The 19,055-nt window shown below is 36.7% G+C and overlaps 1 protein-coding gene across 1 annotated transcript in view; it reads right to left on the minus strand.

Annotated features, from left to right (window-relative positions):
• The window catches only part of rgs7a (regulator of G protein signaling 7a), a 55,868-nt gene continuing 36,813 nt past the window's right edge, over positions 1 to 19,055 (minus strand). The window contains exons 4-18 of the mRNA XM_044135716.1: positions 18,980 to 19,030; positions 12,669 to 12,775; positions 11,562 to 11,613; positions 10,229 to 10,293; positions 9,916 to 9,992; positions 9,668 to 9,749; positions 7,600 to 7,674; positions 7,401 to 7,499; positions 7,093 to 7,154; positions 6,569 to 6,679; positions 6,322 to 6,447; positions 4,579 to 4,765; positions 4,255 to 4,344; positions 3,745 to 3,781; positions 1 to 543 (exon numbers count right to left, since the gene is read on the minus strand). Coding sequence (XP_043991651.1) covers positions 3,761 to 3,781; positions 4,255 to 4,344; positions 4,579 to 4,765; positions 6,322 to 6,447; positions 6,569 to 6,679; positions 7,093 to 7,154; positions 7,401 to 7,499; positions 7,600 to 7,674; positions 9,668 to 9,749; positions 9,916 to 9,992; positions 10,229 to 10,293; positions 11,562 to 11,613; positions 12,669 to 12,775; positions 18,980 to 19,030 — 1,205 coding nt within the window. The 3' untranslated portion in view covers positions 1 to 543; positions 3,745 to 3,760. The remainder of the gene's footprint in view (positions 544 to 3,744; positions 3,782 to 4,254; positions 4,345 to 4,578; positions 4,766 to 6,321; positions 6,448 to 6,568; positions 6,680 to 7,092; positions 7,155 to 7,400; positions 7,500 to 7,599; positions 7,675 to 9,667; positions 9,750 to 9,915; positions 9,993 to 10,228; positions 10,294 to 11,561; positions 11,614 to 12,668; positions 12,776 to 18,979; positions 19,031 to 19,055) is intronic.

Below are 19,055 nucleotides of genomic sequence, written 5' to 3' on the forward strand. Positions count from 1 at the left end.
ATATATTTTGTATATTCATTCTGCACAACACTTCCCATAGCGTGACAAAGCTTCTGTAACCTCATGTAAAGCAATGACATTGTTTAAAGTTATCAGTGTAAGCTGTTGCTCTCTTGGGGGAGGGATTCTTTTTCTTTTTTCTCTCTGACATCATTTGTTTCTGCTGGAAGTGAGAGAAAGTGCCCTAACAGAGTAGCTATCATGGAAAGAACTGGGACACTGGATTGAACTTTCTCCAATTTTGTTTCTTAGTCTCTCACTCCCCTCGAGTCCAACAGCGCCTTCTTTCTGGGAACACTTGAAATATCTGTACTGAAAGAGGAGAGAGAAATTGAAACATCCTCTCCATGGACATGCAACATCTTGTGGACAACAGACGAACAGGCAGCTTGGCTCATTGTCTGGCTGAGCCAATAGTAGATGACGGACGATGAGGATGATGAGATGCGATGGCTCCCCTTCTTTCTACCCCGGGGAGAGGGAAGCCATTGATTTTTAGCATGGCACACAACTTTACTGTCTCTCGCCTGCCAGTGGTTCCACCTGTGCTCGAGAGGAAAGAAGAAAGTCGAGTTTCAATAAAGAAAGTTGTGAAATGTTACCATGGAAACCATATTTCCCACTTTTGACATTTAGAGTTAACGTTTCTCAAAGTTTACTGCTAACCAATGGAACAAAAGTACCAAAACGCATGTTATATTGACTTTGTCATGTTGGTCATCAGAAGTAATTGACATTAATTCTTTATGCTTCAATAAACGGATAACCTGCAAATTAAATATGAACTACATCTTTTAGGATTTAATTAGCTTTGGTATGACAAACTGAGGATTCTTAAATACAATACAACATATAAAAGTGACATTTTAAATAATTTCCCTTTAAAATGTGGTATGTACTTGTGACTAAATAATGACCATAGACACTCAGAATAGGGAGATCCAAAATTATACTTGTAACCCCTCAGGTTATAATTCTTTTCTCCTACACTGCTTAAACATTTTTCTTAGATACAATGCATTGTAGACTTTTTCACCTTAAACAATAATAGTCACCTTTTACTTAACTTGGTTAATGTTTTACACTCACATATTGGAGGTTTTACACACTGTATAAGTCCATAACAATAGTACATACATGTATTTTCTGTTGGCTTAAAACACGCAGTAAATATAGCGTCTGTTATTTACTACTGGCAGTAAATGCATCAATTTTACTTGTCTCCACCTTACTGGTCAGTCAAGGGCAAAATCAAGTTTAAGCAATTTGATTGGTTGTGATGGACTGGGGTGAGAACTGTACTGGATGTGTACGTGCCCGCTGCTTCGTACTGGCACTCGGCCGGCGGCTGTTCATGGACTAGGTTGGATTTATGCCATTTTGGACTGTTATTATTTTTAGCTAACCAGTTGGAGCTACGAACTTTTCCTAAAGGTTTTGCCTGGATTTTGGAGCTGCAGATCCGAACCACGCTCGTGAGCGGAATGGACTGTTGAACAGGTGTTCTGTCAGATAGCCATACATTGTCAGATCGCTCGTTTGACAAACTGGTATATCTGTCCGATCAGGTGAGTCATACCCATGCCTCAGACATGTATCGTTGTCATTACCATATGATTTTATTTAATGAGCAACATAGAATCATGACGTTTTTTCAAAAGTGAAATATTGCCATTTGCGTTGTTTTTGTTTTTATGTACATGACTTGTTTAGATGGTTGTTTTGAACAGTTCTGAGACTTAACGGTTGCACTAAGTGTGGTAAAATCATATTACTAATCCATTGGGGTTGTAATGTTTAGTTCTAGCTCTTCCTGTGATTAATACCTAATTAATGGATGGGATATATTCTGTGCTATTGTTCTAATGTGCCTAAAGTTAACTGTGCGTTGCCCTTGGTTCATTACTGACCAGTACGGTTTATTAAACTGGTACATCTTCTACTTTACCATTTTCCTTCCTCATTTTAGTATAAGGTCAAAGTTGCACTACATTTAGGTCTTAGTTGTAGTTATTTTAGCCTTGCTCTTGTGCTCAGTTACGCACTCTATTTACGACATACACTGATGCCATTTAAGACACTATTTTCTCACTGTGAGGTATTTGATAGAGTGTAGGTCAGAGAATCTGGGCGCTGTTCATAGGGGAAAACTAGAACAGTGGTTACATACTAACAAACAATATATATTTAAAACGAATGCACCAGGAAATTATTTTGAAACTGGTACTGATCGAGATGGGTCGAAAATTAAAAATTAAATATTTTTCCAGTTAGTAAACGTAACACCTCTAGGTGGTTGCTGCCATGCTAGCCAGTTAATCAATTTTGTCACTTTAATTATTGACTTGAAATTTCTTAAGATCCCAATTGGAAGCATTCACATGCCGCCCAGTCCTCATGTTGCAGTTCCTACAGTCCCTCTCAGCTAGAGACAGCGCTGCTACCTCTTTATCCAGACTGATAATAGCTACAGATGTGCAAAACCTACAACCAACAGATTCTACTAATATTTAGGGCATTATGTAAACATTTATTCTCACTTTTAAAATAGTATCTCTCCAATAACATCCATTGCAGTTACATGAATACAGTTTATTATGCAAATTAGCTTAGTGTGTCATTGACGTATATGTTTAGCATAACCAATAGCTCTCCTTGCAAAATGAGTTGTAAGGGAGACTACAAAAAAAACTTCAGTACAGACAAAGATGTCTTCAACTTGTTCAAAACTGAAGTTAGAGGAAGCTCAAAAGGTGTATGAAACTAATCAAAAGATAATTATTTTCCACTGAGCTTGGTCAACTGTTTGTTCAGGCTGCTTTTGTTAAACAGGAAGTAAGACTTCAGCAGATGCCAGAACATATTTCAGCACAGACGCTCTCTTTGATCTTTTTCTGTATCTGTTTGTCATGGAACATGCTGGATCTGGAAATGCTGGAACTCTTTTGATTTTCTCAGGGTTTAGCTTAGCATCCGCAGTCATATTCAGTTAACTAGACTTATTGAAAAGTTTATTTATTTCAGTTACTCACAAAGTGAAACATGTAAGCCTATGTTTTTGTTAGCTGTGATGATTTTCTGCTTTTAGCTACTAAAATCTGACATTTAAGTTTAGAACACTAATCAATAAAAAATAATTGAGGTAGAAATGTTTTAAAGTTGGTCTTTTAAAAACAATTATCCAAGTCTAACTTGTTTTAATCATATAATTCTAATTTGTTTTAATTGTATGTTATTAATGCCAATTGTGCTTATTGCTAATTGAAGATGCCAAAGACAATAATCTTTGTGTCTTTGTTTCACTTTTCATTAATGTCTTAAATTACAAACATAGCAAGTGAGATCTCATCAGAAATCAGAAAACTCTGATCTGTAAATCTCTAATATTTAAAAAAAACAAACTGCATTTTAAATATCCCCTCAGTGATAAATATTTGACTTCAATAAGCGTACCTTAATTCAACATTTTTTAAAAAATGACTTTAATTTTTCTTTGATTCGTATTTTGAAACAACACAGCTAGTGTTTGGCATGCATCCCATCTTTAGATTTATAACCTTCAAATACCAGGAACGTGTACACATTTGAGTTATATCAATAATTAAATATGTCTTAACATCCTGAAATATGCGGTGTGTAGAATGAGCACATATAAGCACTGTTGCAGCATTACTTGAAAGACAGACAATACTTTATGGCGACGTGACACAATACATCAATTTTAATATTTTATATAGACATTACCTGGAAGTAAGAGACTTCAGAACAAATTTTTACTTTTCTGTGGAGACACAAGAGACAAATTAATGTATTTACATTTAGTTTGATCAAATATAGAAAGTCACGTCATATGCAGGTGGTAATGCAATGTCTTCTTTTTAAATATTAGTCCGAAATCTTTGCCAAAATGACAGGCAGAGGAAAATGTAAGAGGTTTGAAGAACATAAATACACTACAGCTGTTCTGAATTAACCCATGTTTACCCACTCTTTTATTTCAGTTTTTTTTTTTTTCAAGCTTAACTTCAGTGGTGGTGAGCTGCAACAATCACACCTGAAAAATAATTTCTGCTCTATCTGCGTCCCAGTTTCTAATGAATGAATATTTGTTTTAAATTACCCTTTGTCTGAGCTCCATTAAACAATAATAACAAGTTTCATCTAGATGTTGTAAATGCTATCTAGTTACTAACATTTATATGTAATTTGATGTATTATTCAATGTCTGAAATTAAGACTTGTGTTTTCTTGTACCTTCTTCTTTGCCTGTAACAACTCCTGGTAGGCACTGGAACGAATGAAACGGCTATAAGAATCACTCTTCATCAATTTGTAGATGTGTTCCTGTGGAGGAAACAGAATGAGAACATTAAGGACCAAAGCAAAAACAGTGCTTTAGAGAAGGAGATGCCAGATGTATCTGAACTACCGAACAGCAGGGAGAAATATACTGCAACCTGCAGTTTTAAAATAGTTTTGACATCATTTAATATTCAGAGACAAACTTTTTCTACCTGACTATTTGAAATATGCAATTCAGATTTGCTTATCACAATAAATAGCTACATTATAACTCACCTGTGCATCCTCAAACGCATAACGTCCAGGGTCTTTGACATTCTGAGTGGTTTTGCCATAGCTCTTGGAGTCCACATTGATGGCACTGGGCGCTCCGGGGGCCAAAAACTCCTGCCAGATTTCCTGAACACGAGTTGGGACCTCTCTGATGGGTCGCTTCTTTAGTTCCTGAACTGCAAGCCAGAACCTGAATCCCAACAGCAGAGAGAAAAACAGTACAGACATATTTGTTGAAAATTTACTTAGATTGCTTTGTGTACAACTTTTAATAATCTAGTACAACCTGTTTCCAACTCAAATTGGTGCTTTTGCCACTTGAGATTTACATATAGATTACCTAACTTTGATTTCCACAATAGCCTGTGGTTAGGTTCAAATGCTCTACTGACAGAGGATTTTACCCGTTCATTGGAATCTGTGATTTTAAACTATGTCTTTTGAAATATACACTTCCTTGTGATGAAAGAATTGTCAGTGAATGGCAAAATCGGAATGTTGATTTGAATCTCCTAACTATAGAGGACACCAGCTCGTATGGAAATAAATTGCTTATTGCTTCCCTGAATCACGGGCCTTGTAGTCTTGTCACAGCATAGCCACACCTGACTTGTCATCCAAACTACAAATGAGACTGCTCTAGGGAACATTCCAAAAACATGTTGTTTTTATTACATATACATTAGGAATTAAAAAAAGAGTAATGAACAGTTATTTTACTTTAGTTAAACTGAGGTATGTGTGGTGTTTGAAGAATTACAGTCCAGGCTCATACCATCAGAGGGCGCTGATGAGCCATTTGCTGCCTGTAAGAATTCTCTGGACCTTTGGTGCTCTACACTTTCTTTGGAATGTGAACAGCAAAAATATTCATATCTAAATATAACTGCAGCATCATATATTTTTGCAAAGTTACTTTCAACAGATTTACCAAATTATATCAATGTTATAACAGAGCATTTTTAAAATGGCTTAAAAAAGTATTGGTCTCTACTAATTACCCTTGTGCGTGAGTGACAGTGCGTGCATGACATGTTTGTGTGTAACATGGTACGTGTGTGCATGGAATGCATGGTATATGGTACGTGTGTTGTCCTCTTTTGAAGTGGTGATCGGTCCAGGTTGCATATCATCCATAAGGACCATTGTGCATGGATGAATGAATGGATCAAATCCAGTTTATTATTAGAAACTCTGATATTTCTTTTTTCTAAATATTGCCATCCGCTTTAGTGGAAATGATCCTTTTAGCTCGTATACACTGAAACAAATAAATATGCTTTCTAAACATAAATAAATAAATCTAGCACTATTATTCATTATCAACTCTGAACACTTCCAGCTGTGTGTAGGGAGGTTATAATAAACATACAGACCTCCAGGGATGTCTGACACTCTTTGAAGTTTCCCAGATGATAACAGTCAAATCTAAAGTTCAGCCCCGAAACCACAAAAGCTTTGCGCAGAGCAAATAATAATTTAACCCCTACACCAGAGACGTTAGGTGACAAAGTCAAAGCTCTTTGGTGATAGAAAGAAAGCAACCCAGTTGAGATCTGGTGGTTTCACTCCACTGCAATAAAAAAGCAATATTTAATCCATCTATGTTGCGTTATCTTGAAACATAGATAATGCAACGCAGGTAGCTACTTTAAGCCATGTAAGGCTTCAAGTAATGGCATAAAATTAAAATAAAACATTTTAAAAAGTATATTGTTTTGAAGTTTCCTGTATTTTCTGAAGTACCTGAGATTCTCTGAGCTGAATTCCGACTCAAGAAACTTCAGGAACTGCTCTCTTCCAACAGGATCTTTCAGGACCTCATCAATACCAAACGCCCACCTCTTTACCCTCTGCTGGCCTGGTTCCTTGCTAGAGAAGGAAACCGAAAGCAGGAATATATATATATTTTTTTTTTAAGATATAAATCTGTGGTATCTTGCAAAATAGGTGAAGGTATTGAACTGAATACTTGATGAGGCCATGTAGCTACCTGACTTCAAGTTCCCAGAGGGTGGTGTCATCTGACATCCAGGGGTTAGATGGGTCTTGAGGTGTGAGGCATGGGTCATATTCAACATACTGCTCTGTGTAACCCAGCAAACTATCGCACACAACAGAACACGAAACAGAAACGTGACTGTGACGAATCAGAAATATAAATCATAAAATTATTGTAATTACATGCACTTCTCTTAGAAATAAAAGGTGAATTTACAATGTCAAGAGTTTCCAAAATTTTAAATAAAACATATTTATTAATATCTTGTTTGGATGCAAGGATAGAGAAGCATTTTTCTGAATATTGTACACCAGTCTTTTTATTGAACAAATGCCAAATATGCACATGAAGTATCAAGTATTGTGGGATCAGGAAAGAAGAAAAGATTTTATCTGAACCCAAACTCTTGTCAAGGTCACTAAAGTCCTCGGTTCCTCTGCATTTTACGACCGTTTAACGCCTCAATAAACAGATCGATGCCTAAACTCAATGAAGACACGAGGAACATTGCTCACCTCTCTGCCACTTTGGACATTTTCAGTCGATGCCGGTCTAATTGTAATTGCCCAAAGGTGATCTGAAACAACAGCATGGAACAACAAGTATGCAGTAAACTCACAGAAGACATTAGATCCATCAGATGAGATTATTTTACTTCGTGCACCAAATTTACCACATTCAACCCAATTTTTACTCCATTTTCTGAAAATAGAAGGGCTGCACAAATTGCACTGAAATGAACTAAACCTCCTAAAAAGAATTTACAGAATGGTCTCACAGGTCCTCCTGTCGGTAAAGCGTGATAACCGTTTTCAGATCTAACCTGATCTTGCAGCTCTTCTTTTGTGGGCTGTTTGGCCTCTGGAGTGGGGATGTGGGTAGGACTGTGGGTACGGATGTCATTCTGTAGCCCATACACCGACTGAGATGACAAACCAGTCACAAGCATGCATCAGAATCATTAGCTCTGAATACGCAGACTAACATTAGCAAGAACAAGAACGGTGTACAAACTAGGATACCTTTCTGGTTTTGTGTGGATTTTTCATTCTGGAGGACTTCTTTATGTCAACTTCTGTTGTATTCACACAACCAGGCTGTGATAAGAGAAAAATGTAAATAATAAGGTTTTAATTTAGCTTAACCGTTTCAATTGTAGATAGATATTTTCTTTCTGCTAGAAATATTTCTGGTGTAATGGATACACTGTTTCCATTCCATACATCTATAGTCTGTGTTAACCCTCTGATGCTGAGTGGTTGGATATACAGCCTTCACAGTTCTCCGTTGGAACCTGGAGAAGACGGGTTCCAACGGGTTGGTTGAGCTCTCCACATAAATTTAGAAAAACAATTGCTTTCTTCTTGCTGCTTTTCCACTAAGTGCAGATTTGTAATGAGTACCACTAATATTTGACAGATTCTTCTACTTGATAGTTTTCATGAGATGTACTCGTCATTTTAAGTAGTTTTAGTTTCTTGGTCTTGTTCTCCAAAGTTCTCCGGCATTCCCCTAAGGCCTACACAAGGTACTGTCCTTTCTATTATAAAAAATGTTTTACAGCCCATTTGAACTTTATTTTATCTCCATGAAGCTTCCCAGATCTTCTACAGTCTACACCACCTCAGGGTTCAAAGTGCAATTTTTCCTACACTAAATGAGTATCAGCTAATATAATCTAATATGCCTAATCATGCAGTGAAATATCTAAGGTAATCTGTCAAAGGGTGTTTAATTAAACAAGGAATGTGCCAGCTGATGCAAAAAAGAAGTCAAGGAGCAGGAACTCAGACTTTCAGAGTACAGCTTCTGGCTGATTGAACAAGTGGTCATAATCTCGCCCTCTTGCAGAAAAACGGAGCTAAGAAGCTCGACGGCATCACTGTGAAATTTGAATTAATATTGATTATGTTGCTCCAAGGATGCATAAATTGAACTCGTTATTTTCCAATTAACCGCCAAACTGTCTTTGGGAGAAACACACCAGAAGAGACCCTTTAAACTCAAGAGGGAGAAAACTAAATGCTAATGCAAAGCAAGTGTGCAGAGAACAAGGTAAAAAGCGCTACTGAAGCTGATGGGTTGTGACAGTTATTGATGTGGCATTTCATGTGTATGACAAAGGCAAATACACATCAGTGGCTCTGCAGTGGCTTTGCTTCTTTACAACATTTAAATTTTGCAGGAAGCACGTGACATTGTATAATCCATAGAGTGCTTGTAAGTGCATGACATTTTTAAAACATTATTTCTTTATTAAACACCTTGATTACATCCCTACTGGGAATGAAAGGTGTGAAACAGTAACCCATTGGGTTTTATGCTTTATCGCATGTTCAGTGCCTAATCCGTTTAACCTTTGAGTTTTGTCATGTTATAAGGAAAAACTTGAAAGTCTAAATGTGGTGTGTAAGCTAGAAGATGCATTATAAAAAAAATTAAGTTCAGCATGCATTTGTACTCAGATTACTGGAGTTGACGCTTTGTAATACCACTTTTTATTTCAGGGCTAGCTGTAAATAAACTGCGGTTTGTCTCTATCATATTTGCACATCAAGAAATCCTTTTCTGCACATCATTTTCCAAAAGAGCTCAGTTAGACTAGCTAAATTTTCATTTTCCAAATCCAGCTTAATTTTTGACTTTTCTACCATGTTTCCTGTCATTCATGCTTTTTGTTCTCTGATGTTCTTGTAGAAACTGCTCCAATTTTCACAGAAAAATCTTATTTGCAGTGAGATTGGATTAACAGCAGTTGGTTGCACTGGGATTTATTTGGGTTATTTGAGTAATGGGGGTTTAATACAGATCAATGACATATCTTTTCCGAGTTTTGTTTGTAATAATGTTGAAAAAAAAGCATGATTTTTCTTCCAGCTTATCATCTATCAGATACGATTTCAGTGAAATTGACTGACAACAAAAAAGCTCAAGTTGTTTTTCTTCACGGTACTAATTTCCAATTGAGAATGCTGGAACAGGGTGTGCAGGTTGATTTGTTTTTTAAAGGGGTCATAGTGTTGATCATCTGAAATATTATGAACTCCAGCATTATTAAGTCACAACAATACAGCCTGTGGATTTACTCACCACTGGTCGGTGCACGTCCCAGAATGCTCTTTCCTGACTATCAAGAATTTTCCTCTCAATTTTGTCCCTTTTTTTGTCAACCCTGGAGACGGAAAAAAAAATACCAGTTGTCTTAATCAAACCCTCATGTTCCCTCTGATGTGCACACCTGTTAACAATCATGATGGTATACTCCTAACATGATTCATAACAAGCAGAGGACTCGCTTATCATGGCTCAATGCATATGTGGTTCTTTTAGTAACCTACTTTGCTTGTGCTTCTGCTTGCATAAAGATGAACTCCCATTTTCTGGCGAAAGCTCTCTGTAGCCTTGCTAAGCTCTCCTGTGGGTGAAACAAAAAACAAATGAGAAAAGAAAGGCTTTGAGGAAACTTGGCTTTTTATATTTGCTTGACAGGCAGATTAGTTCCTATCTTTAAAATAAAAAAAGGACCCAAGAAAATACCTAAGTCACTGATTAAGCATGAAGTAAAATCAGTTGTGCTCATTGTTATCTTGAAAGAAAGTAAATGGAGAGGATTTAAGGAGATGTGACACTAACAGCAGATCTTTTACTTACCGCTTCATAGTCAGCGAGCTCCAGACGTGCTTTGTTTTGCATTGTTCTTTTGCAGAGGTAAACAGCTGGAAAAGACAGAGGGAAAGACTGGTAATAAAAAGAGAACAGAATCTCAGCTTTGCTTTAACAGCCTTAAGTGGCTCTGCGTTTATGCATTGAATCCTCTCAACTGCACATTTAAACTGGCCTGCAAATCGCAAAGGTCATTTAGCTGTGCACGCTGCGAGCATGTCTGTTCCTGCGAGCGCTTGTGTGTGCATCCCTGACTTTTTGATCTCTTCCTGTGCTATAATCGTCCCTTCATCTCTTTGTTAACGGACCGTAATGCGGGAGCTTCATTATGCCATTAGACTGTTTTCATTATGGGGCATCATTCACGTGAATCAGCCTCGGCATCTGCTGCTCTCGAAGTTCCCCTGGCGCTCCCGGGATTATTCCCACAGTGAGCTTTAGCCCTTTCCCTCTTCTGCTGCAAATGACAGACCTACCAGGGTGCGGGTATTCATCAAAAAAACATTTTTGGCATTATGAAAGCTTTATATCCACTCTGCTTGTCTGTAAAAATGAAAAGCTCCTCCCTGTATCAACATTAAAATGCTCAGCCAACTGTGAACAACAGGTGCCTGCAAACAGACGCATCTCTGCTTTTCTGTCCAGATGCATCGCATTGCTGCTGTCGAGGACACTGCTACATGGAATCGAGGAGCATGGCTACAATTTCAGTTTCAAGAGTATTTATAAAACCACAATGTAGACACAACAAGGTGATTTACTAAAGCATTCAAGGCCATTCATTTGTTCTTATTTTGTGACATGAGAAGTGTAAACGTGGGATTTTATGCAAAAGAAGGTCAAAGACAATTATGAAGTGGAAAGAAATCAATTTCTTTTTAGAAATAACACTGAAAAAAGGTGACATGCATTTGTATTTAGCCCTGTTGAGTGAATACTTTGTGGAATCATGTAATTGCACTGCTCAGGCAATATGTTTATACTGCCAGAGCAGTGCAATCATATTCACAATGGTCATAAACTCACAGTGGTCAATGAAATATTTTGAAACTGACAAAAGTAGCTATAAATTAAAAAGAAAAAAAATGCAGAAAGTTGACCAGTGAAAGTCAGACAATGCTTTTGAATTGCGGTTCAACGGGATCAGTTTTGTCATTAACGGAGCAGTAACAACAATTTTGTCAACTTGTGAATGTGTCATCTTGTGTCTATTTCATTGGGGAGTTTCCAACCCCCCAATGAAATATACCAGAATATGAATTCTGCAAGGCCCTTTAATGAACACATCATGAATATGAAAACGTTCCAACATTTTTCTCACCATAGTCTGTGTTTTCAGGTTCCCAGCAATTTGACGGCCAAAAGTATGGAGTCTGAATGAAAGATAAGAACATTAGGAAACAAGATACAAAGAAACCGGTACATAACAAAGAACACAGTTCTTCAAAACAATATATTTTTTACCACCATGATAATGAGGCTTAGAACTACACTGCGACATCAGTCACACAAAACACTTTACTGTATAATGGGTTCGGTGTTGGGTCTAAAGGACATCCACTCTCTTCAGAAAGAGAGCTCAGAGCAGACACAAACATGAATCTTGACTCTCCTTAGGGCAGCATTGTATAGACTGGCCTCAGATGAGAACCGATTACACATAAAAAGCAAAGTGACGCCAACCACCAACACAAACAGTCTTAGGTATTGATTTACTCAGGTCAGCTCTTTGTAGCACACTTGGAGAACCAAATGAAAAATAAAAAAATCACTACAACTGTCTGTCTTTGCAGGCATTGGGAATAATGTGCTTTTTCTTCTATATTTGTAAACCATAAAGAACAACTCCTGATTCATTCCTTTTTTCAGCCACACAACAAGGCACTCTGTATATTGTTTGGAGTGGAGACTAGAGCACATCTTAAACAGTGTTAAGGTTTCTATAAATTTACATAACACCAGATTAAAACCTTATGGTCAGTGGCTCTGCATATTTATTAGCATTTTTACAATTCCGTGTCCTCTGTAATTATCTTGTTTATTTGGAAATTATTTTAAAAATGTATTTTGCTTGAAATTGTCTGCTGCAGTTTCTATGTCTTTAAATCTGTTTTATACATTTGCAGAACACTGTTGCACAATGTTGCATGAAAATTGCTATAAATAAACTTTGAGCAATGAATGACTCATCAGTGGATCAAACATGAGCAAAATTGTACTTAAAAGAATATCCTGGATGCACAAAAATGTGGAAGAATAACGGGGCAAATTTTGAAAAGACAAAAAAACAACTCAACACTTAACTGTCAGTTTTATAACTTCAAACGTTATCAGGTTAAAGCCCCAGACCGGGCAGCAATGAATTAGGTTTCAGATCCCACTTATGTAGATGTTAAAGTGAAATGCTGCTGTGCACGAATGTTCTTACCTGAAACCTGTAGAAAGTGCCGTCATCTTTAAGAGTAAGAACATGGTCTGAAATAGGGAAGAAGTAACCATGAGCAGCCATCAGTGTTCCTAAGTGAAGAGCCTCCACTAGGAAAAAACAGATTAGAGTGAAGAGTCAGATTATATTTTGGTCTTCCAGTGTTGGTTCTGTTGATCCAAGCGCTGGTACAAATAGCTATATAAGTCTAAAAAAAAACTAATATTCCATAAGCTATTGTTTTGGTCTCCACATTTTCTGCTTTAGAGCAAATAGAAAATTCATAGTGCATAAAGTCCAGTCAGAGAGGTTGTCTATTTAATATTTCTCCTTTGGTAGGAATTATGCAATAAATTGGATTATGTGTTCAGATGTTTGTCAGACAAAAGGAATCTTTTGAAAATAACCTATAAGCAAGTACTAAACATACTTTTTATTAAGCTCACATTTCTGTATAAAAAGGATTTTTTTATTGGTCTATAGTGATAAACTACTCTTAATTGTCATGTATTATTTAGATGTAAGCTGAAAATCCTCAGTTTACTCAAAACACCTTTCAAAAACAACAATCTGCATGTAAACAATCCATGTCAGATTTAATTAGGACCTTATGTGATAGAACCATGATAAATTGGCCCATAAGTAAGCTAGACAGGTACAGGGGGTAGCATTGTGTTAAACATTAAACTACTTTATTAAGACACGTGAATTAAATCAAATTAAATCATGAATTGCGTTCAGAGGGTAGGTTAGTTAATGCAGCCCACCATCTTTCCAAGATGCACATCCATCCTGAACTAAATAATGACTCTGAGCACCAGTCCTTGAATCAAGAAGTGCTGCTTTAAAAGCATCTGACAGTGCTTTGACAGATGGATAGACAGGCCTCCATTCCAACAACACACAGCACAGCCGGGGGTATGGCTGATTAGCCCACCTTCAGCGGGAGAGGAGGAACTCATCAGTCACATCACCTGGTGTTGTGCCTGGTTGGAGTGAAAACCCGCTTCCCCCCAGGCGCTGCACAGCACATGGTTTACTGTTCCTGATTTTAAACCATCAGGTAATGAAAACATCTCATCATACTCCACCGGGTGTCTCATCTGCCACCAGGTATTTCCTGCAGTTGTAAATCTACAAGACCTTCATGTTTCTTTTTATGTGTTGACACATTTTGTTCATTAGCAGCCAGCACAGGAAACACGTCATTTACATGAGTTTCCATAAAGCAGAGCTTCAGTCTCTGTTTCTAACAAAACTGGAAGATGGAGTTAAAATGTCTCTCATAGTCTAACAATACACTAACGGAGACTTACTGCAGAAAACGAGTACATCGCAGCCCTCTCACTTTATGACACATACACATCTAAACACACCGGTTGCATGTGTGAAGGATAAATATAGACCAGCTTTTCCCTTAGCATTGAGGAGACTGTTGCAGCTTTAAGAGGTCAGGATGTCTGTGTGTGTTTGTGCACAAGCACGTTTGTGACAAGGCTCAATTTATTAATAAATAATGACTCATACTTTATTTAAATCTGTTTACTCATAACACAATCCCTTCCTCTTGAGCTTCAGTGTTATGTCTAAGGGCAATTCCTTATATGAAATATTGGCTCTGATTTCTTCATATCATTTAGATTTATAAAGTTTTAAGAAGTAGCTAAGGACCTGACAAAGCTCATCGGGTCTTCTGAAAATACTAGATAAAAAAAATAGATTTTCATCCATACAGCTATCTAGCATCTAGCATCTACACCGACATTGTCAAATTCACAATATTACCAGCTTTTTGTATGTTACTTTAAAGAAAAGCCATTTTATTCAAGACTAATTTTTTGTGTACTATATCACCAACAATTTTCCATATATATGTAGTTTTGTAATTATAGTTACCATTATTAGACATTAAAATAGTAGAAGAACAAAAAATATTGTATTAATGAAGACTTTAACAACACTGTTATGTATTTTACCTGATTTGTACAAAGGGAAAATGACTTGGCCATTATTATGTCATTAAAAGCTGAATTCAGCTGTGCTTTAAATATTTATACAAGCACAAAATCTCAGATTACATTTACACAGCTCATCCAATGATGGCAAAAAAAAGGAAAAAGCATACATTTATGGTTCCTTTATATTCACAGAGAAATGTTAAGCTGTAAGTCTGGCCTTACTATTCTATCCATCTATTGTCTATACCTGCTTATCCTCCCAGGATTACAGGGAGGCTGGTGGCTTTCTCCAGCAGTTACTAGATGAGAGGAGGGGTAGACACTAGATAGGTCACTAGTTCATCACAGGGCAACACAGAGAAACAGCCATGCATGCACACACTCTAAGAGATAGTAACCAATTAACCTTACACTCATGCTTTTGGGCGTAGAGGCATGGCAACATTGCTACAATCAATGTCACCTACCAGCCTTTTCCTTCTTCCTTATATCTACTGCATGCTGGATGTCAGCTTGTACACATAACCCTTCTAATCACCCAGTGTCACAGCCTGGAGATTACCCAACTTCATCCTCAATGAGCTTAAGATTTTGGATACAAAAGTTTAATGTTATAATATTCAATACACTTATTTAACTCGGTGCTTCTAATTTAGCATTTTTCAGCAGGTAAGACATCTGTAATATAAACATGATATAAAAAAGTGATTATTAACAATGAACCTTTTAAACATGCAGCCTGTCAGCTTCAATTTGTGAAGTTCTACAGTTCTATACAGGAGGGAGTTTTGTCTCAAATGGGGAAAAGATTTAAGAAAAAAAAAGAAGGTTGACACAGAAGATAAAGATCATGACAGGGAAATAAATGTATCCTCTCCAGGCTAAGCCCTGTGTCCTCCCCCTGAGATCATTTTCCTGCTACATCTACCAGTGTGGATGAAATGCTCTTTCATATGCAAAATCAGACCCTACCTGGTGCACACTCTTGACAATTTAACACTCTGTTGGATTATTATTAGTTTCCATTTATTTGTTGGTTTCTGCTGAGTTCCCCTCAGGTGTTTATCGAGATTTGTTTATTCATCTAAGGTCTACAACTGCTTCTATTCGAGAAGTATTTTTTTACCACGCATTTAAATAGCAATAAAACCACTATGTACATTATTGAATTATTATATCCTACAAAGCAAATGTCAATGATGCATTAAACTATTTTAACTATAAATTTAATCCATATACTGCACTGCAAAATTTTATCAAATTTTTCAAGTTATTATGTAAAAGTTTTGCATTATCATATACTTTATATCAGTACTTGTAGTTTTAGTTACAGCTAACTGGTCTATTATGAAAATAGTGATATAGGAAAAAGTCTAGAAAGTAAGTTAATTTTCTACATTCTCACATCTGTGTTGTTTTTCTTTCCTGTGGGATGAACATAATTTGAGCTATCCCAGCAGGGTACATCATTAGGCATGCAGAGGAATATAAACAGAGTCATACTTTCAGAGCTTTGTTAAGCTGTAAGCTACACCTGAACCCTATTTACATACATTATATTGGCATTTTGGTGCGTTTGCGTAATGGAGAGCCACCTGTCATCTTTTAAAGATCTATCCTGTCATTGCCATACAGACAACATTAAGATGTACATTTCTTTCAAATGAATTTTAGAACTGCACATAAATTAAATTAAAAGCTGGACGTCTGACAGATTTCTTTAACTAAATTAAGAAAACTGAAATAATTACCTTCTCATTTAAGAGAAAAAAGTTTCAATATATGCTTGGAAAATACAGAAATAACCATATTAATGAAGTAAAATCATAATCAAGAGATTTTTCTTCACTTCGCATAATAATGTCAAATTGACAGCAGTGTTTTCAATGTGTTAACCTGCAGTAGGGTAAAATAGGTATTGAACATGTCCACATTTTCGTCAGTTAAGGTAGTAGGGCCGCTGACATGATATTCACACCAGATGTCACCATTAATCCACACATACAGAGAAATCAAAGGGAATTGGTTCATAGAAAATCTTATCAGCAAAAAATTTTAATTTGAACACAGAAATTTATAAAATAGTGACACATCTCTCACAACTCCATACACTTTATCAAGGTTTCTGGAACTTCGGGATGTGGACATGCCAAAAGCATCACATACTGCATCTTATACAGCAGTCTTAATAAAGCTTAATTCTCCTCTGACCAAAGCACACAGCTCCACTAAAAGCCTTAGAAGAGTTTAGAAAACTCCACGACTGTAGAGCAAGAAATATAAATATATACATTTATTTTTTTTCTGGCATCACTCTCAACCAGTTGGGCTAGAGACAGTGTCTAATAGTTGTTTATGAGATCTGGTGGCATTGAAATATTATGCTTTGCAGTTATTCAAATGTGAAGTTTTTAGCTTTTTTGCCATTAAGCTCACTGTGTGGTTGCAACATAACTCAGATCCTTATCCATCATGATTTAAGGTCCTTTATTAATTGTAGAAAAAATAGGGAAAATATAGTTGGAATTAGATTGTTGTCCACAGTGTAACTTAACATTTTAGATTTAAATAAATAAAAATAAGCCACATTAAAATTGGTCTGAATAAACAGAGACTTCTAAATGAGAGGATAATGAGTTAAACGGGGTGGTGAGTGTATTATCTGAGGGATTCATTTAGCAAAAAACTCATGATCTCCACTCAGCTCAAATAAGCTCATTTGCCTTCACTTAATAAACTTTGCGTGGCTGCTGCCGTTGTGCTGTGCTGAGCCCAATTAATTGCATCTCTGTTAGTCGTTTGTCAACTCCTGCAGGAGTTGGCCTCAGCGAAAGTCACAGAGATTTCAAAAGAACATAGTGTTTGCCACAGCGGGGTGACTGACAGCATGTTTTGTGTCCGTTCTGCGGAAAGCGCTCAGATCTGAAAGAAACAGTCTGTGGGGACAAGAATTGTTGCTCGCTGACATGTTCTCAGACAGGTCACTGTCACAGGATGGTTTAGTCTAACCTGAGAAAGAACCAATCTTTTGGAAGACAGTTTCATGTATTTAGCTAAACATAAAATTTACAATGACCAGTAATTCGCTCAGTGCAATTACTGGTGATGGAAGACAGAATGGTACAACAAAGCTTGGAATCTACAATACATTGTCACCAAGTTTTGACAACTGACATACTTGCACATACTGTGTTAAAATGAAAAATCTGTTGACACATGTGAAATGACCAATACGAAAGCCTGACTGCACCTTCTCACATTTGGTATTCTTACTATGCACTCATTCATTCACATAAGTCTTCAGTGCTGCTATTCCAGTTCGCCTTTCTTTCCATCTTCAGTTCAAATGAGTGCTTTGTTTGATGTTTTACTGCATGTACCATAAAATGTTGAACTAGTAATCTGAGTCTTACAAAATTGTCACACAAACAGAATAAATACCACAAGTAAGAATATTAAAAAGAAAGAACAAGAGTAGGAATTGTGAATGTTCAAAAGGTAGGGTCAGAAAGACAGCTGAAGGAGAAATGTAAAACTATGGACTGCTACATTTGCGTTAGCTAGAAGGTAGTATGTTTACAGGTCTAAGTGTGTTCTTTTTATGTAGTGTACACACAAATTAAAAGCTAATCAGCTGATTTTGACTATTTTAAATAACATTCATGATGTACGACGTAACATTAGCCACCATTAAATATTGACATGGCTTGGTTTACACTAGAAACTGCTGGTATTTTTGAACGCTGATTGGAGAAAAGTTCTATGTTTAGCCGCCTAGACACCTTGACTGCCAAACCACTACATAGCATTGGCTGACAGCTGGCTGAAAGAACATTATTACACTTTTAAGTGACTTACATGAAGTACAAGTGTTGCAGTTTCTGCTTATAAATGGTATGAATAGTTATAATAGGAATCTACAATCGCACCACTTCTCGCTCTGTTTAAGACTAGCGGCAGCAAAATACGAGCCGCATGCTGGTTTATCAACCAACTGCAGGCTGGCGACCCAAACATCCCAGCAGCCTGTTTTACCTGGGTTACTCCATGAAGAACAGAAGGGCAAATAGTGATATTTTTACAGTAGCAGGTTTATAACTACAGGTACTTTTAGTTTGTAGGCACTAGAAGTAGCTTCAAATTTGAGATCTTAGTACTTTAATTACTTTTTTGGTATCAATTTAAGTGAGCACCAATTTGTCAATTTTAGCAACATTTGTGCTCTTGAACTTCTAGCTGTCCCTGTTTTCTGATAACTATATCAGCAGTTACACTAATTTAGTTACCAAATCAGGTTTTGCTGGCTTTGTTCTTCGACTAATAAATAAAACTGAATGCATCTTATTAAAAACATACCTTGATCTTCAATGTCCAGGTTCTTCATGAGCCACTGTACTATATCAGAACCTGTAATAAGAGAGAGTACATAAGT

The sequence above is a fragment of the Gambusia affinis genome, linkage group LG13, assembly GCF_019740435.1.
Source record: "Gambusia affinis linkage group LG13, SWU_Gaff_1.0, whole genome shotgun sequence".
Lineage (NCBI taxonomy): Eukaryota > Metazoa > Chordata > Actinopteri > Cyprinodontiformes > Poeciliidae > Gambusia > Gambusia affinis.